Genomic DNA, 26,980 nt, shown 5'->3' with positions numbered 1-26,980 from the left:
ATTTTGGCATAGATTTCGGACGAAATTGGGTCATTTCAGCCAAGATTTTAAAATTTTCGCCGAAATGACCAAAATTTAATAAAAAAATCGGTTTGGGTTTTACTTTTATATTGATATTGAATTGACAACGAGTCAACTCATCCTACTACCGAGTAATGTCATCTCATATGAATTTCAAGTTGAGTTAACGATTTTTAAGACTATAATACATACATACATACATATTTATATACATATCTATGCTTACATTTTCATTATTTATTTGTAAGGAAACGACAAGCAAACACTCTAGAACTAGAATCCGTAATGGAGTGACCCCAAACCAAGACCATTTTGCTTCAATGATTTGCATTCACAAACTTGGGCTCTCTCTCTCTCTCTCTCTCTCTCTCTCTCATATATATAAGTTAGCTAAGTTATTTTAAGCCGTTGGTGTTGCTAAGTTAGCTACACGTATGTGTAGCTACACTTTTCTATATATATATATGGATTTGCTAGTGACTTTCGCAGGAAGGCATTTCGCGGCTGGCTATTGCATGAGATGAAAGCCGCCTCAGATAAATAAAATGAATAAGACAATATCTGCTGAAAAAGTGAGCTTATGTGGCTGCTCTCATGTAGCAACTCATTTTTTCAGTGGAGAACAGCCACCTGTAGCAGAATAATTTTGTCTTATTAATCTTCTAATCTGCATGGCAGTTCTCTCCTCCAAAAGTGGCTTTCCGCGAGATGGACGCTAGCAAATCGTGTGTATATATGTATGTGATTTTTTGTGAACACCCTATCTATGTGAGGGCCCATCAAATGAATGATTTGGACCACCCAAACAATATGCCCTCCACTGTATTTTAAGCTAGTGTGTAGATAACTTATCTACACTTGTGTGGTGAAACCGTTTTCTCTCTCTTCTCTCTCTCTCTCTCTCTCTATATATATATATATATATATAGCATAATACGAAAGTCTAAAATGAATTTAATATAGATATGAAAGAATAGAGTAAAGAAACAGATGAAAACAAGTTAATTAATGAGATCCGACATCAAACTAAGGTGTATAGATTATTAAAATGAAACCCATTTCTAGGAAGAAGGAAATGAAAATGTTAGTTGTAAAACCCAAGTCCACTTACCGCTCAATTGCATTAAATGATCTTCACATGTTTCTAATCTCAACTCTTCTGTTCCAAGAAAAACAGCACTCATTTCATGGTTGTCATGGTCATCCCAACTGGTTTTTTTTTTCTTCAATCCTCCTTATAAAAAAGAGGAAGAGAGGGTCATGGAGTTGAAATTTCTCTTGTGTTTACCTCCAAAGCGCGTACTTCCAGCTTAAGCACTTGGATAAGTTGAATAAAGTAAAAAGAAAAACAGACATCTTTCTCTATCTTTGAAGAAAAAACATGGAGAGCTCCAATGCACATTCAATGCGAGTTGTGGTAAGATTCGATTCTGTTTTAATTGCATGGTTTTCTTCTCTAAAAGAGTGGATTGAAACATCTCTCTCTCTCTCTCTCTCTAAAAGAGGGGATTAGACCAAACAAAACAAAAGGGTTAGACCACTCTTTCTATTTTGATTAATCTCAGCCCTAATCAAAACTTCAATTATGATCCATTTTGTTGCCACAAATATATGTTGCAATTGAGGTTAGACCCACTCTTTTTTTTTTTTTTTTTTTTTGAGAACTCGAAAGGACGAAAATTTTACGTGGGACCTCCCAAATTGTGGGTCCCGAATCTCCACCTCCGGTGTACATTTTGCTGTGATCAGGATCGGTCAAGATATAGCTCCAGTATGCACCCACTTTGCAAGAAATTTGATTTGGATCTTAAACTTGACAAAGGCATGGCCATGGCCAAACTAAGAATTGCCTCTTAATTGAATCCAATTACTGTGCACATGCCAAATCTGCGATGGGAATTGGGAAGATTCGCAAATTGGAAGGTCTAATGACCCACTCGCCCTTTGTTGTAAACTTAAAACTTCCAAAGGGCTCATGTGATGCACGGGGCTGGATGAAAGAAAAGAAAAAGAAATGAGAAGGAGACCTATATCCTCATATAGCCCTAGGTGGTTTTAGCACATGACAATGCCCTACACCAAGCCTATAGTGCAAGGAAGTTTGACTCTCTCATAGCTGATAATCGATATTAAAAATAGACTTTAAATTATTGTTTGTTCACTAAGATTCTGAAGGTAACTTTATTATTCTTCAGCTTGATGTTGGTAAATATTGGGATGATTGATGGGTTAAAGGAAGATTTGAAGAAGTCCTTTGCCATGAATGACTTAGAGGCATCATAACATGTATATGGTATGAAGAGGTCTCATGCCAGGTAAAAAGTTGTGGCTGTCACGACTCACGAGAATGATATATTGACAAGCTATTGTGCTAGAGAAATACTTGTAGCGAGAATGAGAAAAGGAATATGAAAAGAGTCCCTATGGCTCTGTTTCTGTTAGATGTAACATGGCCGGATTGCATTGCACTTCTGATAATAAAAGACAGAATAAATAGTTTCCATACAAGCTTGCAGGGAGATGATATGAATAAAGAATTTTCTTTCTGATTTGGGATTGAAACAATGTAAATATGTGGTTACTTTTTACTGTGAAAGTGTTTTATACAAGACCAAGAATAGGACCTTCCATTCAACAACCAATATTATATAGACATAAGGTAGTATTGGATACGAGATATCATTTAAGAAGGCCAAAAGTTATTCTAATTTATTCTGTCATGGATTAAATGGAAACAAGAAGGCCTTTCCACCCCCTTTGGTTTGTCTTTTCTTGCACAAAAAGACGAACAAAAGGAGGTGGAAAGGCCTTTCTGCGATGGTGCGGCTGCTGTCAGATGCAACAGACCATCCGCGAAATGCCTTCTGCGATGAACGCTAGCAAAACCAGGATATGAAATTGAATATTCGAAAGATTTGTTGATTCTTTTTTTCTTAAGAGAAGATAGGTCCATCTTTTATATTTTATATTAGAAGTTTGTTTGGGGAAATGATATCAGCACAACAATATTTTCACTAACCCATCTTGTCTTTTAGTATGTCAAGAGATTATTACATTTCACAAAAAGCTCTCATGAGCCAATTAAAGATGAAAAGACATCTGGGTTTGTGCAAATATGAAATATGATTGTGCTGGTAACATTTCCCTTTTTTTTTCACCCAGAATTTATGAAGGAAAAATAACAAGAGGAGGACATGCCCCCTATCCTCAACACCCAAACATTCAAAATTAAAAAAGTCAAATAAATAGGCTAAATATGCCTACCCAAATCGTTTTTAAATATAACTCTCAGGTTGGTCCGAGCTCCCCACGGGTTTCTAAATTTTGTCCTAGGTTGGGTTCGAGTAGAGCCTTTTGAACCCACCATGTATTTGGGCTGGATGTGCTTAAAATGTTGGACATGGGCTTTACACAAGTGTACCTGTAGCCCAGTGAATCAGACACAGATGATCACAATTAGGATCATTTTGTAGACTATCGTGACGCAACCCACACAGTCATGGACCCACGCCGTCATGGAGATTCCACTGCTAAGATCAAGGCCTACAAAAATCAATGCTTAAGCTTCCCTTGCCAGAACCCTAAACAACCAGAGAACATAGGCTAGGATCATCCGCTCAAATCGGCCCCAACAGGTATGAGCCTGACTTGTCTCTGTCAGTCAGATTAACCACAATGAAATCTAATTGCAACTCAATATAATAATCAGATTAACCACAATGAAATCTAATTGTGCTACAAGATAACAGTAGATTGCAATCCGAATTTTTTTAACCAAACAAAGGACAGTCATTGTGTTACATTCATCCTCAGCCCCATGGCATTGGGTCGAGGATGGAAGACCCCACCGCATTGGGTGAGGATGGAAGAGTGTAGATAATAATCTAGAAAAGACAGGTATTTATTTCTGTTGTACATTTTCGGGTAGTTAACCAGAACCCGTTGCCAAGACGAACTCACCGGGATTTTCGATTCCTTGGCCCTCAATAATGTGCTTTGTCGGTGTTCCTCGCCTTCTCAGCTGGCAATCTGGAAAAAACAGGCTTGGCCATGTTATATCTTCTCATGAAAGTTAGCAAAATCGAATAGCTGTTGATAGCCTTGCACTCGGTTTCTTGGTCTTGGCCCCAAATCCAAACTTCAAATGCTTATTTCCTTTTTGTTTGCCAACCTCCCCTCCTAATCTTTTCAAATTTCCTCTTTGTTCGTTGTTTCGATTCTGCCTTTGCACGCCCAGTTTTATTCTTCATGCCAGAGCCATCAATGTTGCAATTTGGTGACTCCTGTTCATTTTCAATGCCTGTAAGCTTTGCAAACTCGCTTTCATCTATAGCCCCCCTTTTCAGCTTTTTCAGTAACCGATAATCCCGATCTAGCTCTTCGTCATCTTCAATTTTCTGAGCAGCCTGCCGCTGCCGCCCTGTTTTTTTCCTTGTAACATTAGCAGCACCATTTGGATTAGGATTTGGTTTCGGCTTTTGAGTTTTTGATTCTTGATGCTTTATTGCTTCCTTTGCTTGCAAATTCTTTCGTCTTTGTTTCTCACGAGATTTATCTCTAATCCAAATGAAAAAACACGATTATTAGCCAGGTTGAAACACACAGCTTTGAATAAAGGCTTTGTTCACTTGTTTTCCCGGGAAAGGAAAAGAAAATGTTTCCCGGGAATCTGAGGTGGCATTAGGAAAAAAAATCCAGGGAATCTGTGCAGGAAAAAGTTTCCCTAGACTGTTCACTTGCGTTGGAAAAGGTTTCCAGGGAAACTGCTTGCCTTTCTTTTTGCACTAGTTTTCCAGGGAAACGAAATCCGTGTGTTTTTGGTCGGAAATGAAATCCCTAAAGGGTGGGAAAATGGGATTTTCCATGTCATTTTTTGCTTTTTTGCAAATATTCCACATGTGTAATTCTATTTTCCCTGGAAAGCAAGTGAACACCAGAATTCTGTCTTATCAAGGTCTTGTCAGGGAAAAAATATGCTGTTTTCCAGGGATTTGCTTTCCAGGGAAGGCAACTGAACAGAGAAAGGGAAACTGACACATACAAAAAAAAAAAGAAAAAAAGAGTTGCTTACTTGTACTTAATCTGGGCCAAGTCAATATCGCCTTCAGGTGTAAAACCGTCAACTGAAAGGGAGTGATGCTTCACGTCAGGCATTGAAGGGAGCTTAAGAAGGCCAAATCCCATGGCCAACTTCCCAACCTCCAGTTCTTTCCACCTGAGAAATATGGAGTAAGTTCACTGAAATAATTTAGCCAAATTGATAAAGGGGACTGAATTAACCTGAAAATAAAAGAGCAGTGGTGCTCTTTATATGCACGAATGTATGACACAAATGCCTTTAATCCCTTCTCCATTACATCACGGTCCCTTTTCGCAGCAGAACGTATCTGCAATAGTTAGTTTTTTAGCGGCTTTGATATGATAACAGAATACATTCATTGTAAGCAAGCAAAACAATTATAGTTGAATCAAGGTATGTCTGTTATTCAAAGAAGGAAAGTGAAATCCATTTCATTGCATGAAGGAAAGGGGGTGGACATAAGAAATCAAATAGGTTTAAAACTAGAGTGAGTAGCCTTGCCAGGGTAACAATTGGACAGTAAGAAAGTTGGGCATTTGATTTAGGTTATCAAAGCTTATGAACACTAAATGTTGAATCAATCAATCATGAGAAGCAAGTGTGGAAGATGGCTTTTAAAACGATTACAGATGTAGAATGGGTCTTTGAGTTTAAACATTTTTCCTTTTTCAATAATTTTCTGAAGAACAACGGAAAAGCAGCAAGAAATATGCCTGAAAATTTATGGATGAAAAACACCCCAGGATTCCTTCCAAACAATGAAGCCAGAGAACCAAGTCACACCCATGTCTTGTGATTCAGCAAATTTGCCAAACACATATCAAATATAATGAAGTTCAGAATTTGTGTTCTCTACATTCCTAATCACACTCAACATGTGGCAAAATCCCACTTTCTTCCATGCTTTCAAAAAGATATTCAATAAAAAAAATCATTTGAACATCCTCCTAAAACCAAAGACAGGTCAACAAATCTCATGGAAATCAAGTAAAGGGACATAGAAGAAGTTGAGGGCATTTAAATTTGAGTCCAATAATCGGTTTAGCACTCATAATAGGCCGTCATAATCTTAAACAAACAGGGCCTTAATGTGGTTGTTATCTTTCCTCTTCTTTTACATTTCTCTTCCTTTTTCCATTTTGGAAAGGATTTTTTTTATGAATAAATGATAGTTTGGACAGCACCAAGCCCCAGAGAAAAAGAAAAAAAGTATTTGCAACTGAATTAATACAACATTATTATCAAATAAGAAGAAGATGCATTTATATAGCATCACTGAAGGATAACAACTTGCCTGCGGAATAATATCCAGAGCATTATCAGAGCATTGCTTCTCTTGGAGAGGGACCCTTCTTATCCGCAGGAACTCCACATAAGCATCCTCCTATACAGAGAGAACATAGAAAGCCTAACTTCATGAATATTACTACGGAGAAGTGATCAGAGAATGCTCAGATGTAGCATAGCTTGTTTAACAAGGAATTAAGTATCACATAGATGAACAAGTGAGATCCAAACCTTCGGTAAAAGGAAAACAATAGCACTTCCTGGCCTGCCCATCCGTGCAGTCCGGCCAACTCTATGTACGAACACATTTGGATCTTGTGGGGGATCATACTGCATAGGCAAAAGTATTATAATATGAATTTTGCTTCAAATCTCAAACCAGTAGACAATGAATAAATTGCGCACCAATATTTGGAATGGATAATAAGAACTTTATTAGTTCTGTTATTAATCAGTAAGTAATGGATGCATAAAGGGCAGTGTGCTAAATAGGCAGCACCAATGATGGAATCATTTAGCAACAAGTGAATAATGTAAGCGTATTTGACACATCACCGGGGAATCATAGGAAGCACCAAATGATATAATCATTTAGAAACAAGTGAAAAATGTAAGTGTATTTGACACTTACTGGGGAATCATAGTCTAGATTCCAAGATATGACTCTAGACATTGAAAGTTTGTTCATCTCACATTGCGTAGGTTGATTTTGCAACTCAGGATGGAAGAAGGTTCGCAAATCTAACCAGAAAACAGAAGCAACATAAAAAATACGTGTAGGATGGCATCGGAAATAGTATGGTGATGGAGGTCAGCAACAAGGGGTAATTGGAGCTTCTTTTTTTTTTGAAAATTGACTTTCATTACCAGAAAGGATGTTACAATCAGGGGACAAGTTGTCTACAAGGATTAAGCTTTCAATCATGCGTATAGTTTAACTTCCATGTTATACTGAATTAAAGCATCTACTGAGTGAGGAGAGAACAAAAGTATTTAACTTTCACAAGGCGATGGCGAAACAAAGAGATGAACACCTCAATAGACACTAGAGATCTATCCACAAGGTGATGCCCTCTAGAGATGCTGCTTGTTTAGAAATGGTCGAAGGGTGGTAGCCCAAGTGGTGACTGTTGACCAATTCAAACATGTCACACTCGAAGGTAGGGTGTGTGTGTGTGTGTGTGTGTGTGTGTGTGTGTGTGTGTGAGAGAGAGAGAGAGAGAGAGAGAGAGAGAGAGAGAGAGAGAGAGAGAGAGAGAGAGTTGGGGGAGGATAGCTGGACCCCATGTGAGCTTTAGGGATGGACTACAAAGAAAGTCAACAAAAACAGACCACTTATTAATTTCCCCTTGGATGTCAAAGGTCACATGGTAAGGACATCGGGGTATGTATATTTGGGTGAAAAAAACCACTACCTCCATGGAATTCGGCAATCGCCATAAGAGAACAATTTGGATCATTCTTTAGCATCTATCTTCATGCCCGGGATGAATTCATAGATATGACGCCCGATCCAATCCTTGGACAGGTTTACGAGATGGAAAATGGGGATTGCATGGAATATGAGTGTTCCAGTCCCTAGCTGAAGAGATGGGCAAAACAAACGGGAGAAGAGGTGACTCTCATGATGTCAAGCCTCTTTAATATATGGGTGTCTCAAAGGCTCTTGAATAGCAGCCTATTGGTGTAAGCCAACAAAGAGAGATCAGTATTAGTTTCTAGACAGGTTGGAGTATGCAAAGACTATGCTCCAAATATACGAGGCCGGATGTCTAGTCTCCTACTACTCAGGGCAGGAACAAACTACTTTATGAGAAGTTAAGAATAAAGATTACATTAGGAATACATACGTCTTCAATTGGAAAATTTGGACTGGTAGAAAGCACAATTAAGTTTAGAGGGAGAAACTAGCACCAAGTGGTTGAAAAGTATAATCTAATAATCTCACCTAATAGGTAACTTTTCCAATTAAACATTGTGTTATTGTTTCTATTTTTTTCAAAGGGACTCAATGAATACTTTCATTTCTCCATTCAACGACAGAAAGTTTTAACAAAAACAAAAAGCTCGAAAGGTCAAATGATGCCAATGTAATCATTAAGTCTCATAATATGTATAAAACGAAAAAAAATTGCAAGTCAGGCCTCAAGCACCATTACCATCCACAATTTCCAGCAAATGTTTCATGCTTTTTTTTTTAACGGTGTTTCATGCTTACTAAATATGAAAATGTATCAAACATGATGAATTCTTGCCCCCCATAAACATTAACATCATCTGTACCAAAAAATTAATAGAATGTACCTGCACAATCCAATCAACACCTGGAATATCAAGTCCCCTTGCTGCCACATCAGTACATAAAAGAATACCACTCGAAAGCGCAGTAAAAGATGCTAATGCTTTCTCCCTTGCAATCTACAAAAAAATAAAGGCGTACAAGACTTAATGTGACCTCAGATGGATAATTTTTTTAATGACGAAGAATTAAGGGTACCTATAATTATATTTAAATAAAATAATACTTCATAGATTTACCTGTTTCATCCTCCCATGAAGAGGAATCAAGGGACAACCTTTAAGAACAGCAAGCTGCGGCAGAACAACTCCCCAATAATCAACACAAGCACATGTCATAAAGTAGCTGCACGAGAAGAGAAATCAAAGGATCCAAATTATAGTGCATTGTCTGCACTGAACTAAAACCATATTGGCTTCCCTTAAATGCGTATCACACATGCATAAGCTGAATTCCCAGTAAACAAACTTACATAATGATCTTGTTTGACATGTTCTTCGATAAGAAGTCAACAAGCTGTGATGGCTTCTTCTCAGCTTCACATTCTATAAACTGTATAATCAGAGAAAGTTTTAACTAAGGTACAGACAAATTGCAAGTACTACAAGAAACGTAACTCAAGTTGACCCAAAGGGTCCCAAGAACAAATCAGAACTACAAGTATTTTAAGGATGAGAACTTGACAATAGGATACAATTAAACAACGAGATACTTTTTTTATGGAAAACAATAAGAAACAAGAAAAAATAACTTCTACATCCAACATAGAAGAGTGGAGGTTATAAAGTCAGTTCCGGAAAACCAAAGGGCATAGAAAGTAAACTTTATCATCAAAAATATGAAAAGGAAAACTTGTTACGACAAGACACATAATTTGGAAACTGTATAAATCAATACTTAACTTGTATAAATCGGCACTGTTGAGTAAAAATATAAAACAAGTGTATGGACACACATCTTGTTTGATCATTTGCCTCTTGATGTTTGCTTTCTTTGTTTTTTCTGTTACTCTGTATGTACCTGGTTATCTTGTATCTTTGGGGTTGACCATCTTGGTCACCTCCTTTGAAATGAATATTGCTACCGCTCAAAAAAAAAAATCCCATGCAACTCCTAAAGTACTCAAGAGTCAAGAGTAATGGCCGACAGGTAGGTTAGACAAATCATGTTTAGCGGATATGACCACCACATCATTCAACCAATGTGAACTTCTCAAGAAAATCGATCATGAGTGGTGAAGCATCCCAAGACCTACTGCAATAAGGGATGAGACTCTTCTCAATTTCTCTATTTTGACCATGGTTTTAAATTTCAGCCTAAACATTTCATTTCAGCCGAAATATTTCGATTTGGCCGCTACCGAAACAAAATCCACTTGGATTCAGAAATTATAACATTTCGCCCAAAATTTCAAGATTTCATTAATGTTTCGGTTGAAATATGCTAAACATGCAACTTTGCATATAAAAAAACAAAGACAGTTTGATAGAAACCTTGACAAAAATCTACTCCACTGGCAGAAAAGAGAAGAACCACGAGATTCCTTTAAGATAATTCTAAAAAAATGAAACCGAAATATTTCGATTTCAGCCGCTACCGAAACCAAATCCACTTGGATTTGGAAACTATAAGATTTCGCTCGAAATTTCAGGATTTCATTAATGTTTCGGTTGAAATATGCGAAAACATGCAACTTTGAATATAAAAAAACAAAGACATTTTGATAGAAACCTTGACAAAAATCAACTCCACTGGCTGAAAAGAGAAGAACCACGAGATTCCTTTACGATAATTCTAAGAAAATTAAAAAAAGAAAAGAAAAACCATTTCGGCCGTGATTTCGTACCAAAATGTTTCTGAGATTTTACAAGATTTCGGCCAAAATTTTGTACCAAAACATAAATGTTTCAGTTTCGCTGATGACCGAAACCGAAATTTAAAACCTTGATTTTGACATGTTCTTCCTCCATAACGACTGAGATCATTGCTTTCCATGATGGACTGAGGGTGTGGGCCAATTTGGAGCTTTAGCCGTTGATTATTTAGGGTGATTCCAATTTCCAAGAATATTCAGTGAATGTGCCACACTGACAGTGATAGTGGATATTTTTTGACATATTCGACAAGTTTGCTAAACATTATTGAGCGAGACAGATTGTTGTCCACCATACCTAACGGCGGGGTCACGATCGAGTGGATGAACTGCCACCAGAACCTGCCTTTGGTTATTTTGGAGGATCAACCATAGTTTTAAAACTCCCCCACATCCACCTCGACTCCCTTTTACCTTGGCCATATTCCGCGTTGCGCCACATCCGTGTTCCTCATTTTTCCCTACAGAGTCGATACAAACTCCTTTGACTCTCCCGAATTATAACCACGTCAACTGAGTACTCAACTGAGTACTCCGCCGCATCAACCGAGTACTCGACCGCGTCGTGCCGAACAACACTTGAGATTTAAACTCTTGGTGTGTTTGCAACTAAATCTAATGAATTACTATATTTCTACTTGTTAATGTCACTCTTTCCTGAACCTTTGAGCTTAACTTATGCCGTTAGTCACAATGACTCTTTTTTTTTTTGAATGGTAAATCACAATGACTCTAGATCAGTCCACTAGTATTATGAACTTTTCTTACATAACTTGATGAAGAATCACTCCTGGTTGACTCTTAATTGATTAGTTGGATCATGAGTGTCTAGTGTATTCAAAGGTTAAACCGCCGACTCGAACCACATCAAGGACAGATCGAGGTCCCTCTCTATTCTTGATTGGTGAGCCAACTAGTTAGCAGCTACATATATGCATTTTTCGTGATGAACAAGTCGAGTGGAGTCAGAACTCAGAACCAAGATGTGATGAGGATCGTAGGCACCCATTTCAGAGTTACTCTAAGCACAGTTACACCCGTGGGGCCCAATAAGTGGCATATTTACCCTTTGGATTTTATATTTATTTTATTTGTTGATTTTTATATGGGGCATAATGTAGTAGACAGTTAGTTTTTTGGGAATAATATTGAGCGCATATTTGTTCTTCCCTCTTTCCCTTTCTTCTTCTTCTTCTTTCCCTTTTCTTCTTCTCCTTCTTCTTTCCCTTTCTTCTTCTCCTTCTTCTTTCCCTTTCTTCTCTTTCTTCCATTTTTCTTCCCCATCCTACATCAAGATGATTCGATGATCTGGTACTTTAGAAGGCCAATGGCAGTTTGCGACGATATGTACCAGTGGCGACATCCATGAAAAATTTTCACGGAAACAAGCAAAGGTGGCGATTATTGGGAGTTGCCTTGTATAACACAAATTTCTAAATATAATTAGGGCTACCTTGGAACTTCCACGCACATCACTATTTGGAGGGGGGGGGGAGGTTTTTTTTACCTGGTTTTGCAAAATAGTGCTCATTGTAGTCATTATTTTTAATGGTATGCTCATTGTAGTCATTACGCATGGGATATAATGTTGAAACAGATATGAATTTTCAAATGATAAAACTATGGTTATCAATCAGGACTCACTCAATCCACCAACTGGAAAATGAGTCCACACAAAGGCCTAAAGACAAACAATATTAATAATTACAAAGGCCAAATTCATAAATGCAGTACCGAGAACATTCGGTAACACATACCTCAATATGGAGCCCTGAAGGTGTTCTGGAAGAGGCTAATTCTTGAGAGGAATCCAGCTCATTGTGCAATTTCATTTCCGTTCGAACTTCGACCCTCACGGGATTTCTCAATCCTGCCTTAGAAAGCTCTTCAACTGCCTCGGTTTGAGTAGCCGAGAAAAGACCAGTCCTACGTAGCTTTGGTAAGCGAGCAATGATGGAAGTTATCTGTTTTTGGAAACCCATATCCAAGAGCCTATCGGCCTCGTCTAATATCAAGATCTGTTCCAAACAAAATGTTCAAGAAAAATACAGATCCAATCAAAGATATTGCATAATAAAGACATCAACCACAAGAACATTCATCATGAATGTCATAGAATGACATAAAAAAGGGAACTGAAATAACAAGCATGCAAATGGAAGTCTTCTATTTTGAATTCAAGGCTGTTTTCCAATATTTAAAAATCGTAGTGGGCTCAAATCATTTTTCATGAAAGAATGGAGATATTCAAAAAAAAATTACCACAATAAAAAAAAGGTTATAGCCAGCAGTGTGTGCTATAAATACACAAATATCAACGATGATGTTTCAAGTTAAAGGATACCGCAATGCTGCCCATATGAACAACTTCAAGGCCATAAACATTAAAAAGAAACCATTAAGATTTTGAGTTTTGAGACAAGGGGACATAGCCTCTTGTATCTTTTGCTTAATATCAATAAAATTTAAGGTGCCAGCCCAGGTTCTAAGATAAATTCCGGGTTTAAAAAAACATTAGAAGGAAACCACGACAAGAATAAATACCTCAAGGTTCCGAAAATCTAAGACATCGAGGCGTTCCATTATGTCATATAGCCTTCCTGGGGTACCTATCAGTAAGTTTACTCCTTCCTCCTCTATCTTCTTCATCTCTGCTTTTATGTCTAATCCTCCAACAAGAAGCATGGCCTTGACATTCGACAATGTTGAAATGAAAGGTTGTGCTACATGGTATATTTGTGATGACAACTCTCTTGTTGGAGAGATAATGATCCCCATGACCTGAAAACAACATAAAAAATTTATTCTTATCAATAACAGATTTACTACTCTAGTATCATGTAAACCCATAAGTAACTTTGAAAAAAAAATGAATTATATCTCAAGACATGCATCTAATTTTAACAAAAAACAACAAAAATCCAAGGAACCTTTTGTGTTTTTTTTAGCTAAGGAAGATGAAAACACCATAACATAAAACTGGTGACAGCAATTTTTTCTCAGAAATTGAAGCAACAGAATAGAAGTGATAATGATTCCCATGACCTGAAAATAAAATAAAATGTTTATTTTTATCAAAATCAAATTTCTAGTAAAATGTAAACCCAACCTATCAAAAAAAAAAAATGTAAAATGTAAAATGTAAACCCAACTTATCAAAAAATAAAAAAGGTAAAATGTAAACCCATGACTAACTTTCAAAAATAAATAAATCATATCTCAAGACATGCATCTAATTTTAAGAAAACCAAAAAAAAATCTGAGATTTTGTGTTTTTTGGGCTTAATAAAATGAAAAGACCAGAACAAAAACTGAGTACAGCAATTTTTCTCAGAAATTGAATCCCAGTTTCGAGACAAAGATTTTGTAACTGGATTTTACAAGCTAAACCCTTATAAATGAAAAATGTACAATCCAAGTTTTAGCTTATAAAATCAGGGTTTTAGCTTATAATTATAAACTGGGGTTTTAGCTTATAATTATAAAGAAGTGGGGTTTTAGCTAATAAAATCCAGGATTTTACAAGCTAAACCCTAGATTTTATTTTTTACAAGCAAAAACCTGGATTGTACATTTTTCAGGGCTCATAAATGAAAAATGTACAATCAAGGTTTTAGCTTATAAAATTAGGGTTTTAGGTTATAATTATAAAGAACTGGGGTTTTAGCTTATAAAGTCGGGGTTGTAGAACCTGGTGGGGTTTGGGGGGCTGAGAAGATCGACGGAGAATCTCGACGAGGGGGACGACAAATGCTAGGGTTTTCCCAGAACCAGTGGCGGCATCAACAGAGACATCCTTGAAGGTGCAGAGCAAGGGGATAGTTGAGGCCTGGACCGGGGTACAGAAATGAAACCCTGCTTGGGTTAGGGCATCAAGAACGGGCTCTGAGAGTGAGGGTTTTAGCTCCGAGAAACGAAGGGTTGTTAGGGCTTTGTTGGGAGAACCCGACTCCATCTCTGGCTCTCTCAAACAGTTTTTGAGCTCTATTTTTTCTACACAATGTGCACATAATAAAAGGGGTTGAGTATATCATATTCTAGTCTTCTAATCGGACGGCTAGGATTATCTAATGAGTACAATATTTTGGGTTGTGGACCAGACTGTCTTGGCACACATGCAGGGTCATTGCAGCCATTTTGGCTTTTATCTCGGGGTGCAACTTGGGTCGGGTTGCGGCAAACCCCAACCCAACCCGAGATAGGATTCTCTCAACCCTAACCCAACCCAACCCAACCCGAGCCTCGGGTTGAGGATGGTCAACCCTAACCCAACCCGCCGCCAAATCAGGTCAGGTTGGGTTCAGGTTCATCTACGGCCAAATAGAAAAATACAAGAAAAAATAGCATAATCCTAGAAAATCATGAGAAAATTAGACGAAGGAGGTCGGGTTCGGATTGGGTCAGGTTGCCAAGGCCTCAACCCTAACCTAATCCGAAATTAAATCGGGTTGGCTTTCCCCAACCCAACCAGAGAAAATGCCAACCCAACCCGAGCCAAAATCGGGTTTAACCCGTCGGGTTCGGGTTGAGCAAAATTAGAGGACGGAGGCCGGGTTAGGATTGGGTCAGGTTCAAGGCCTCAACCCTAATCCAACTCGCAATTAAATCGGGTTCGCTTTTCCCAACCCAACCCAAGCCAAAATCGGGTTGAACTCGTCGGGTTCAGGTTGAGCCCAACCCAAGTTGCACCCCTACTTTTATCCCTGAATTTGACATTACCTTAAAGACCTAACTATCTCTTTATTGCAATTTTATTTACAAAATTTTCACTAATAATTTTAGGCTATTGATTTTGGCATCAACATGTTTTGATAATGGGCTGAACTCACCTTGTCTTTTATAATCCAATTAATTCTCTGCGTACAATTAGGGGTTCAGTTTGGGTTGGTCATGTTGACCTTTTGCTAAAAAGTAGGGGTGCAACTTGGGTCAGACTCAACCCGAACCTGATGGGTTCAATCCGATTTGGCTCGGGTTGGGTTGGCATCGCCAACCCGATTTAATTTTGAGTTGGGTTAGGGTTGAAGCCTTGACAACCCGAACTGACCCGAGCTCTGTCCTCTAATTTTGTCTTGATCTTCTTTGGGTTCTATTTTTTTCTTATATTTTCCTGTTTGGCCCTAGTTGAACCCGAACTCAACCCGACCCAATTTTAGGTAAGATGGGTTGGGTGGGTTGACCATCCTCGACCCAAGTCTCCGGTTGGGTCGGGTTAAGTTCGAGGGAATGCTATCTTTGCACCCCATCATGCAATATCCGATAAAAGTAGTTGATCGACAATCTCTAGTGATGTGAGACGAGTTACCCTCGGACATGCTATAGGGTTCCAAGTATGCCATGCTAGAAACCCTACAATCCATTAGACCAATGATTAACCAAAACTGTAGAGCTCCTATACTTAATTAGCAATTTAACAAATCACAAAAACCAACAATCAAACCGATCAGTATTTTTCATTAACTTACTATTATTATTTTCATTTTCAGTACACATATGTATTACAATCTTAGATCCAAAAAAAAAGAGGATTACTGCTGATAAACTATGATTTTCTATAGGTAAAGATAGAGCTGAATCAAACCCGTGCTGTATATTTTAATTTACACCCTCTTGAGGAACAAATCTACTCCAAACTCTGGCTCTATAGTCAATTTAACCACAGGGGAATGACAATATTTTGGAGAGATGGAGAAACTGAACTTAGATAAGATGAGACAAAGAAGAACCTTCAATTCTGTCATGGCAAAGTTTTGCCCTAAACACGTCCGAGTTCCGATTCCGAACGGAATGTAAGCGTGTGGGTACTTGCAAGCATTGAAGACGCCATTTGAGAACCTCTCGGGATTGAACTCGTGTGCATCTGGTCCCCAAAATTGCGGGTCATGGTGCAACATTGGCACTGGAATCCAGGCACAGGCCCCTTTCGGAATTTGGATATCTCCGAATTTCATAGTTTGAAATGCCTCTCGTGCCACAAACGGCGCTGGTGGGTATAGACGCAGAGTCTCCTGTATCACCATTGTGATCTGCATATGAAAGGATGGGTTAAGGAGGAGAGGAATCCATTGGACACGTAAACTCCATTTAGAACAGTGTTTTGCAGTTTAAAACATGTTTAAAATGTGTTTTAAACATTAAAAATACATTTTCTGGCCAATTTCACCTCCACTATTTTTTAAATAACAAAAATTTTAAACACATTTTCTTACTACGTCTTTTTGGAACCAATACTGTGTTAAACTCGAAATTTTCCCGTCCCATTTTTTTTTTTTTTTTTTTTTTTGCCGAATCATGTTTTGCTAACTACGATTGGACAAGCATGTAAAGGCGGACACAGGGTGCAATTCATGGTATGTTACATGTTGGGCACATAGTCACAAATATTTATGAACTTATTGTGATATTTTCGCAATAAGAATAAAAATTTAAATAAGTCTTCATGATTTTTCTAAATCTTGAGAAATTTTTGAGTTAGTATTTTCAAAAAAATATCAGAGATATTTGTGACTATGGTCGGGCATCCGAGAAACAATGAACAGATAATAGAGATTAGCACAATCCATGTAATGGAAATCAGGAAGTCTCAAATCAAGCAGCCGATGATCTTATGCGGTTTCATCCAACGGTTAAGATATATAGTTACTGCTTGAGCGTGCTCGGAATGCATTTTAGGAATACAAATATTAATTTTTTTCGTCAAATTACAGGTAATTCAATAACATTGGGTTTACTTAAGAAAACTCCCATTTAATTGAAAAAAATGTGAGAATATTTGAATTGGTCAGGAATTTAAAGTTTTAAAAAGGCATAAAAAAATCGGGATTTTTTCAATTAGTTGGAGAATTTTGTACTAATGAATGAACCTAATTGTAGATATCTTGATCTAAAAAATATGCGAGAATTTTTACTTACTCAGATTCTTAAAAGCTAAAAATTGGCATACAAATTACTGAATTTTCAAGAAATTTTCAATTATCAAGGTAGGGGTTGAGTCGAGTCGGGTCGGGTTGAGATTTTGCTAAAAAAATGAGTTGGAATCAACCCTAACCTGACCTTATTTAATCATAAAAATTCAACCCGAATTCGCAAAAATCGAATCAAGTTTGCACCCTTAGATCAAGGGTCTCCATGATCCCATCCGTAAGCTTTTTTTATTACTAGTATTCCAGGCCCATTCTTTGCATGGGTGTAAAATTCTCGCACCATCAAAACATTAGCTGTAAAATGGTGGACCCCACCACGCTAGGCATGGTTATAAAATGTTGGGCCCCGCCCCATCATAGCAAGAGATGTGTAAATTAGTGGGCCCCATCATATGCATAGGTTTGCGTAGAGATTGGCCATGTAATAAAAGGTTGGGCCCCGCCCCATCATAGCATAGCATGATGTGTAAATTAGTGAGCCCCACCGTAATGCATAGGCTTGGGTAGAGATTGTGGGCCCACCATATCAGGTGGAAATGTTGGCTGCCACTCATGCTATGCTATGTTTGGGTATAAATAAAATGTTGACCCCGCCCTATCGAAACAAAACATGAGGTATAAAGAAAAGGTTTTTCAGTAAAAAAAATTCTTTGAAAAAAACGAATGATAATGGAAAGAAATTTGTTTACCATATATTATAGATAGATTATAAATCAAATTACGGCACAACATACCGTTTTCATCCGGCGAAGCATATCGGAGTCCGGCAAGGAAACCCCACAGACATCCACCACCTCGGCCCGAGCACGGGCCTGCCATTTTGGATTCAGAGCAAGAAGCACCAAGGCCCATGTGGCGGCCACCGCAGTCGTCTCATGGCCAGCGAAGTAGATGTTCTTACAATTGTCTACTACGAAACGATCCGTTGATTCAGATCCCACACGGGTAGCATCGAAACCGTCCATAATGATCTGTAACAGGTCCTTTTCAGATGAAGCCGTGGATTCTAGTTTCCGTTCTTTTACGATCTTCAGAATCAACGATCCGATTTCTTTCTCTAATCTCCAAATTTTTCTATTATTCTTGGTTGGAAGATATCTTGCACACAATGAGTTTGTTATTTACAAGTCCAAATTTTTGAAATGATTTTGTAACCCATTTATTCATATAAATATATTCATCCTAATTAGCGTAAGCTTACCAGCAAAATAACATAAAAAGTAATCATTTTCTCTAGTAAATTTATCACATTTTTTGTTAAATGATAATCAAAACAATAGATGCTTTATTAATCTATATCTTCAGTAGAATAGGAAATTATCACTTTAATTTTATTTTTGTGCATTTTTCTTATGGAAAGAAGAAATCTAAAGAAAAGCCACAAACCTCAAGCCTGGAATTCCAGTATGTAGAGACATGCAAAGCTTGAGATCTCTGAGCCTTGAAAATATCCCTTTCCCTTTAGAATAAGAGCTCCCAAAACATGTTCTTGAGATTACATCTGCAGATAAACTTCTGAAGTCCTCATCTACTCTTATAATCCCACCCTCACTTCCAATTCTACTCTCCCAAGACTCCAACATTGAAATGGTAGACTCCACCATTAGAGATACCATTCCCTACACACACAAAAATTAAAATCTAATAGAAATACAAGAAAAACTACTATAAAAAAAAATAAGTTGATTTAAACTAAATTAAGAGCTCAAATACATAATAAGATGATTTAAACATGTTAATTAGTGACTACATACGATGACGAGACTCAACCCAATTCGAACAAGATCAGATGGATTTAGATGAAACTGGACCAAATCCTAGTCACTTGAGTTGTTTTTTCGCGTAGTGCTTATAAAATTTTAATTGGAAAGTGGATCAATAATTAACTTGAATTTACCTTAACCTTGTCCATGAATAACTCGGGCGCTATGATTTTCCTCTGACGGCTCCACATTTGCCCGTTTGCGGTTAAAATGCCATGGCCGAATAATGCCTGCCGTTCTTTCTTTTGGCGCGAAGGCTTCCCTAAATCGAGCGATTTGTAGAGGTTCATCTCCTTCACCACATCAGGGCGGCCCACATATATTGTTACCGTGACGCCCGTCCAATACATAAATACGGGACCTATCTCGCAATTATTAGTCCGATTAAGTCAGTAATACGAGAGTCTTCTTAGGCACAGTTCGTTTTAGATTTTAAGAAATGATTTTGAGTCTGAAACTGATTATTTGGACTCAAAATTGCATTTAGCCCCCATTTGTTTTGGATTTTGAGAATTAAAAGAAAACTGATTATAGGACTTAAAATTAAATGCAATTTTTTAGTCAAATAATCAGTCGTGAAATGCAATTTTGAGTCCAATAATCAGTTTCGGACTCCAAAATCAATTCACTAAATCCAAAACTAAGCAGGGCCTTAATCTTGAGGCCAATAGTAATTTTTTTTTAAAGATGATTATATTAATAAGAGATTTGTTAGGGTCCATCGCAGAAAGCATTTCGGGGCTGGTCTGTTGAATGTCAGGGTCCTCGTGAATGAATACAACAGCTTTGTCTCCATGGAGGAGGTGGCTGGTCTGACGTGCAACAGACCTGCCTGGAAGTGCCCCCAGCAATTCCCAATAGCTTGATCACCAAGAAAGATCCAGGACAAAGTACAATCAAACCAAAACAGTGCAAAAATATGATGCTAAAATGTACAACTCATAGGCTTCCCAACAAACATTAAAAAGGGTTATAATTTCATTGGCAGGTGTACAAGAAGTCAAAAAGAGCTCACCTCAGCAGTTGGTTGGTTTACTGGAGATGGCATTTAAGTGAAAATTTAATCCTTAAATAAGGGTATTTTAGTCATTTTCAACATACAATTTATGCCGAGGATTATAATAACAAGGGATTTCAAATAGAAGAGAATGATAGATGCAAGGGTGCCCTTGCATACGGAGCCAGAAAAGGGCCCTTGATTGGATCCACGTCGTTAAGAGCAACCGAATTTACTTTTTCAACCAATTTTAATCGGTTACCGAAAAAAATGAGGCGAATCCAATTGAGGGCCCCTTTCTGGCTCTTTATACGAGGGTGCCCTTGCATCTATCATTTCTCAAATCAATAATATGAAAAAAAATTGTGATAAAATTGAGTAGCATACCATAATCCTTGCTCCACCTCTCAAAATAAGGAAATAGAATCGACGTGTAGTTGTGTGATGCATGTCCTCCTGCTTCTATGGAAGCCTTCGCGACTGTTGATTGGATACTCTTCATCTCCAAAATATTGCCGTAGAAGAAAGAAGGTGGAGGCCCTTCAATCCCTTGCTTCCTAATCCTCTCTCTCATTCTTCCGGGCTTTAACCATAAAATACAGTAACAGTACGTAGCAAAGCTAAAGAGAGACACCAAAGACAAAGAAAATAAGATGTTGAGAAGTTCCATGCCTTTCTTTTCTCCTCTTTCTTCTCCTTCCTTCTCCTCTTTTGCTTCTTATATAGTTATATTTGCTTATTTGCCTTGACTTTGGGTGGGTGCATACTATTTACGTCATTAAGAAATTGATATTTGCACCCTTCCCCCTCATCTTCCCCATTAATTTACATTTCTTAGATTGATTGTCACTTTATTTTAAGCTTCTATTATTAGCTATAAATAATAGGAAAGCTTGGGTGGCATCTGAGGTTATTTAAAACTTTTAATTACTGTATAAATGTATTTTCCTTTATGGGTATTAAGAATATTACACATGTAACTTTTTCCATAGCTATTAAATACCTTACATTTTAAAGCATCTCTCTAATTAATTTCACCTCATAAAAGTTTAGTTAATGCAAAGGGCCTGCTTGACAACATGATGTATTCTAATTCTTAACTTAAAACAAAAGGCCCATAAGATAAGTTTAAAATATTCAAATATCAACTCTCAAGAGAACTATTAGTACAACGTTGTTTCCACACATGTTAAGGAACAAACATGGTTCAGTTGAATTCTCTCTCACGTAAGTTGTTGTGAGAGGTTGTAAAGTAGACTGATATCTGCCCAACTGTGTTTTGATCAAGGGAAGAACTCACCTTTGGTTTGCATGTTTTTGATCAGCTGTCAAAAGGCTATAACAACTCCCAAAAAGTTCTATAAAACAAAGTTTCGCCTTATATATCCGCCCATTTTCCCCTCTTTCACCTCCATAGTTCTAAGGGTATGGAGCTGATTTTTTGGGCACCCCCTATCTATGCCAGGGCCTATCAAACGACCGGTTCGGATCACCCCCAAAAATGTGGGCCCACCATGTTTTTAGCGGTCGCCTCATATAAGCTTATATGAGGGGCCGCTCACAATCACTTTCCCCATATATATATATATATATATATATATATATATATATGGAATGTGCTAGGCAATTTAGTGGAAAGCCATTTTGCGGCTGACTTTTGCAGGTGAGAACAGCCACCTCAGACGAATTTAATGATTAAGACAAAATTTGATGAAAGATTACCATTTATAAGAGATTAAAATTGAAGCTAAAGTCGCAGCAGACAAGCTCGAGATCGGGTAGCATGAGTATCAATTGGTCTTGATGCTGCCAAGCAAGGTATGCTGGATTGACGACGATTAGCCCGTTAAGTTTGACACATGCAAAGTGAGATTGTGATGTCACCATTTACATAGTTGAAGAGGTCATGAGCACACAAAATTGGGAGAAATTGTGACTGCCACATAAGGTTATTACTGTGATCTAACCATGGTTTTAAATTTCGGCCGAAATACGAAATTTCGGATTTTGGTTGAAACCGAAATCCAAAATTTTGGGTTTAAAAAATTTGACCTCAATTTCAGGAAATTTCGGTAATTTCAGCTGAAATTTCAGATATAATAAAATATTATTATTTTCTATTATTGGATTTCGACCGAAATTTCGTTTTCAGACGAGGCCAAAATTGGGACCGAAACAGAAATTTAAAACCATGGATCCAACTCCATCAAATGGCATGGTGAATGTGAGAGGTTATATAATTGTGAGAAACATATTGAATCACATTGCATCATAATTTCCAAGTCGTAGAAATATTATAGCTTTTGGATTTATATGAGAGATGAATCCGAAAGCTATGATTGTGCATATGCTTTCTCTTGATTAGATCCATTAGTTCTTAATATAATCAGTGGGAACTGCTGACATAACCCAATATGCCAAACATATGTATTTTATATTTGCGTTTCTTCATTGGATAATGATATCATGCTTTTATGTTTATGGTTGTTCAGATATCACATATTTGATGTATGACTACTCCCATTAGATAAATATTAAGTTGAAATGTGGGACCCATTAAAAAAAATAATAGTTCCCATGGCATCCCAGTCATTGGGTGCTGAATTAGTTAGAAGGGTACATGTTCACATGCAAAAGCAGAACCCATTCAACATTTCTAACTAATAAAGAGATTCAATTCCTTAAGTGATAGGAAAACGTAAGCATGAGATACAATGGTCACATGCCGAGCTAATTGTGTATCTACATTAGGAATAAATAAAAAATTAGGAGAGTTATAGTAGATGAGAGAGACCATTAGGAATAAATAAAAGAAAAAAAAAAATGAAAGTTGGGAGCATCGTGTTGATCAATGTCAATGCACATTTAGGATTGTTTGAATTCTTTCTCACGTAAGTAGGTGTAAGAGGTTATATACACCGTATATAATGGGAATTGCTAGGGACCATCGCGGCTGTTGCATGTGAGAGGTTATATACACCACGAGAGAGCATCCATATAGGATGAATTAAATGAATAAGGCAAATCTGTTCCAATGTGGCTGCTCTCTTATAGTCTTATGCAACAGCTAGACCCCGAAATGCCTTCTGCGATGGTCGCTAGCAAATCCCATATAACAAATATAAGAAACTCTCTTTATAATAGATGTAGTTAAAGGGAATTGCTAGCGTTCATTGGAAAAGGCATTTCGAGGTCATATTAGCCACCTCGTGAGTGGAGATAGAACTTTTATCTCCACTCACGAGGTGGCTGGTCTGACATGCGACATGCGACAGACCAGCTGCGAAATGCCTCTTGCGATGGAAACTAGCAACTTCTTTAGTTACAAATGACCGAAAGATAAAATAGTAAATATAATTAAGCAACTTTCTCTTATACATACGAGTGTGTCTAGGCCGTTTCGCAAAACGCCATTTTATGGACCTGGTTTTCAGGAGAGGCCACTCATTTTCAGGAAAGAAGAGTCACCCATTACTGAATTTGTCTTACTCATTTAATTTGTATTGGTGGTACTTCTCTAAAGGGAAGTGATACATTTGCCGCCTTCGTTTTTTAGTTGGGTCAAACCCTCTAGTGTATTTATGACTGCCCTTTTACGGCCATTGCCCATGGAAGAAAAAGGGCGAATTTATCATTTCCCTTAACTAAGTTACTTTTGCGAGAATTTATATGATGGGTGGCCGTGAAAACACGTGAAGTCTTGGAAAACAGGTGCGGCCCACTTTTTTTTTGATGATCCAAACCGTTCATCTGTTTGGGCACAACGTAGATAGGTTGTGGCCCAAAAATCATTTCCATAGGATGATCCTAACCCTCCGATCTGTAGAAGATTCCATAAATGGTTTTTGGAAATCTCCATATTCAGATCAGTTCGGATCGGAGGGTTAAGATTATCCAATGGAAATTATTTTTGGGGCACAACCTATTTACGTTGTGCCCAAACAGATGAACGGTTTGGATCATAAAAAAAAGTGGGCCGTACCTACTTTTTGAGACTTCACGTGTTTTCACGGCCACCCATCATATAAATTCTCTACTTTTGCATGGTTGCCTAGACAGATTAATTGAGATCGTCTAGGCAATTTCGCACAATCCCATTCGATAGGTTCTCTTGTTCTATGAGAAAAGAGCCACCTCATTAGTCATTACTTCCATATTGGGCTTTCAGATATTCATTAAATTCAGCAATGAGCTGGGTCTTCTCTCATTAAAAAGATGGACCAAGAATATAGAATTTGTCAAAAAGCCTAATAGAGATGAGACAACCCACATGGGCCTAGTCCCATGCAGAACAGACATCCCATCTGTAACATTAAGGCGATTTTATGGAAATCCGTTTTGAGGAAAGTCATTTCAAAGCAAACTTCTGGCGGAATCACATATACAAATTGATGTGTTAAAAACATTCATTGCCCAATGCACACACGACATATGTGACTGAAGATCAGTATCTATGATCCGATAAACCATCGATGGGTCCAGATTCAAAGCTGGACTAAGATCTCATTCACAAGATTTGAGGCATGGAAACAATCAATGGCTTAAATAAGGTCGTCTTTTTCATCGATCAATGGTCTAAAATCATCCGATTTGAGTAGGACTTAGGATATTCGGCCGGCCATCTATATCTATGGACCAGATCGCCTTACGCGTGGCAATGGGTATGTCAATATCATCGGATCATATCGAAGGACCCAATCACATCTACTCGGGACAGGTGGGCCCCGAAAAGCAACGGTTAGAAATGAACCTTGTGATGATCTCTTTTTTCTATTTTTAGACATAGACTTTTGGAAGGTCATCAATAATTCTTTTGAGGGATTGCATATATTTTAATTAGAGTAGATAGATACTATACTATAGAAATTAGAAACCCTATTTAAATAATCTTTGACCAAAAGCTCCAGACAACTTCTGCATCCTCAGAAAACTGACCGCTATTAAAACCATTAATACTTTGCTTCCCCTGCATCCTCTGCTGGAACTTCTCTTTTATAATGACACTCCTCTTCAATTTTCACCATAGTGATTATTAGAATCCCCCAAAGACGAGTTTTGTATTTTAAATGTAAATACAAAACTGATTATTGGACTGAAATTTAAATGTAATTTTGAGTCCAATAATGGGGTTGGCACGCATAATCCTAAACGAACAGAGCCTTAGTATTTTAAAGCACCATTGACATGAAAGTATGGACAGATTAAGCATCATAAGAAGATGGTAGACATGATTCTTTGCTTCCCTTAATTTTTTAGTAAGTTTAGAGGGGGACGTGACAGCCTCAGTCTTCACTGTTTTGCAGGGAGAAACAAAGGGTTTATCACTTTATCCTACTGTAAGTCTAAGGTCAGGCATTCAAAACTTCCTTCTAGAATCAAATAATAGATGTAATTATACTACTTAGATGGATCTATTTAGGTTTTTGTAAGGTGAGGTCCATCATTTTACTCCCATGCATAGCATATTTTGATCTGGTTGGACTCATCATCTCGGCCCACCATTTTACACCCATAAGGGCCTCACCATCTCCACACAAATCCATGCAAAGAGTGGGGCTCACCATTTCACAACTGTTGATAAGGTGGCTCCCACCAACTCCACTCAAACCCATGCATCAAGTGGAGCCCACAATTTTAGCTGATGTTCTGATGGGGTGGGCCACTTGTCAACCGATTCATGAATTGTGTGAGATTTTGACATATCTTCAAGATCCGAGAAAATCATCCATTGACATCACATGGGTCAAGAATGCTAGTCTAATATAACCACACAAATGATCTAGAATGCAATAGAGATTATTTACTCAGCTCTTCTCGCATCATATCATCTTCTTCTTTCTTACCTATCTCCATATCATTATCTCCTCTGCTCTATTTGGTAATTACCATCAATAGAATCCTAGCTTGAATCTTGACTGAATGTTTGTGAGTTTCACTTTGAAGTTTTCAAGCAAGTGAAAATCGTAAATAATAGAAGACTGTAAAATTAAAAGATAAAAAAGGAGCTAGTTCAAGTTACCCTTCGAAATTTGGAGTCATATTAATTGGGTATCTTGAAATAAATGCTATACAAATTGACAACTTATCAGTGAGGCCATTTTTGAGAATATATGGAAAGGTGGGCCTATCAAATTGGCAATATGTCATTGTCTCAATGAAAAATTTACTACTTATTATAAATTATAATATTTCACATTGAGCACCAGTGGTCTAGTGGTAGAATAGTACCCTGCCACGGTACAGACCCGGGTTCGATTCCCGGCTGGTGCAGAATATTTGTTTTTTAACTTTTTTATTTTTCCCCAAAAGTATGCCCAATGGGCAATTCTAATTGTCTCCTGAAATGATTTTTTGTCAATAAATCTGGACAGTCTCTTGACGTTAAGAACTTAAGATTATCAGATATCAAATGTGGGCCCACAAAGTACGTGTGGATCAGCCAAGATGGGACCCACTACTATTAACTAGGCTAGCAATGCGATGATGTGGACGGTTGAGATGATGGGCCATCACGATAGGATGCAGAATGGGCCTACATGGTATATTAGATGAAGATCTTACTATCAAGACAATCTCCTCTTGATGAATGGAAACGATAGTGCATGTGGCGTAATTGTTGGACGATCAGGACCATTGATCTGAGAATGTCCCGGTAACCAAACAAGATTGACGCATGCAAAAATCAACGGCTTAAAACGCATCTTAAAGGTCACATTTTTAATCATGCTTATCAAAGG

The 26,980-nt window shown here is 37.7% G+C and overlaps 1 protein-coding gene, 1 non-coding gene and 1 pseudogene across 3 annotated transcripts; 1 reads left to right on the top strand and 2 right to left on the bottom strand.

Annotated features, from left to right (window-relative positions):
• Positions 1-3,770: 3,770 nt before the first annotated feature.
• Positions 3,771-14,575, bottom strand: LOC143851318 (DEAD-box ATP-dependent RNA helicase 18-like; annotated as a pseudogene). The gene is made up of 11 exons (XR_013236288.1): positions 14,252-14,575; positions 13,105-13,341; positions 12,318-12,578; positions 9,160-9,239; positions 8,927-9,032; positions 8,693-8,806; positions 6,620-6,718; positions 6,396-6,485; positions 5,302-5,408; positions 5,093-5,236; positions 3,771-4,578 (listed from the first exon to the last, which is right to left on the bottom strand). The product of XR_013236288.1 is annotated as a DEAD-box ATP-dependent RNA helicase 18-like (transcript).
• Positions 14,576-16,067: 1,492 nt separating this feature from the next.
• On the bottom strand, positions 16,068-20,938 carry LOC143851066 (cytochrome P450 714C2-like). The gene is made up of 5 exons (XM_077360386.1): positions 20,631-20,938; positions 19,381-19,607; positions 18,870-19,102; positions 18,218-18,581; positions 16,068-16,586 (listed from the first exon to the last, which is right to left on the bottom strand). The coding sequence occupies exons 1-5, from the start codon at positions 20,911-20,913 to the stop codon at positions 16,161-16,163; spliced, it is 1,533 nt and encodes a 510-aa protein (XP_077216501.1). The 5' UTR covers positions 20,914-20,938; the 3' UTR covers positions 16,068-16,160.
• Positions 20,939-26,442: 5,504 nt separating this feature from the next.
• Positions 26,443-26,513, top strand: TRNAG-GCC (transfer RNA glycine (anticodon GCC)). Its single transcript has one exon. It is a non-coding gene; the product is annotated as a tRNA-Gly (tRNA).
• Positions 26,514-26,980: the final 467 nt, after the last annotated feature.

The sequence above is a fragment of the Tasmannia lanceolata genome, unplaced genomic scaffold (genome assembly GCF_043159265.1).
Source record: "Tasmannia lanceolata isolate RefF3 unplaced genomic scaffold, GAP_Taslan_0.1 ptg000018l, whole genome shotgun sequence".
Lineage (NCBI taxonomy): Eukaryota > Viridiplantae > Streptophyta > Magnoliopsida > Canellales > Winteraceae > Tasmannia > Tasmannia lanceolata.
Note: the sequence above shows the minus strand (reverse complement) of the source record. Positions and strands in the feature narration are given on the sequence as shown.

Bases quoted from the DNA above. Each gene is read 5' to 3' on its own strand.
- LOC143851066 (XM_077360386.1), bottom strand. From the start codon at position 20,913: ATGGAACTTCTCAACATCTTATTTTCTTTGTCTTTGGTGTCTCTCTTT. The intron at 18,582-18,869 runs GTTTGTGGCTTT...ATTGTGTGCAAG, and splicing joins ACTGGAATTCCAGGCTTGAG to ATATCTTCCAACCAAGAATA. The intron at 16,587-18,217 runs GTATGTTGTGCC...TTTCATATGCAG, and splicing joins TGCTTCGCCGGATGAAAACG to ATCACAATGGTGATACAGGA.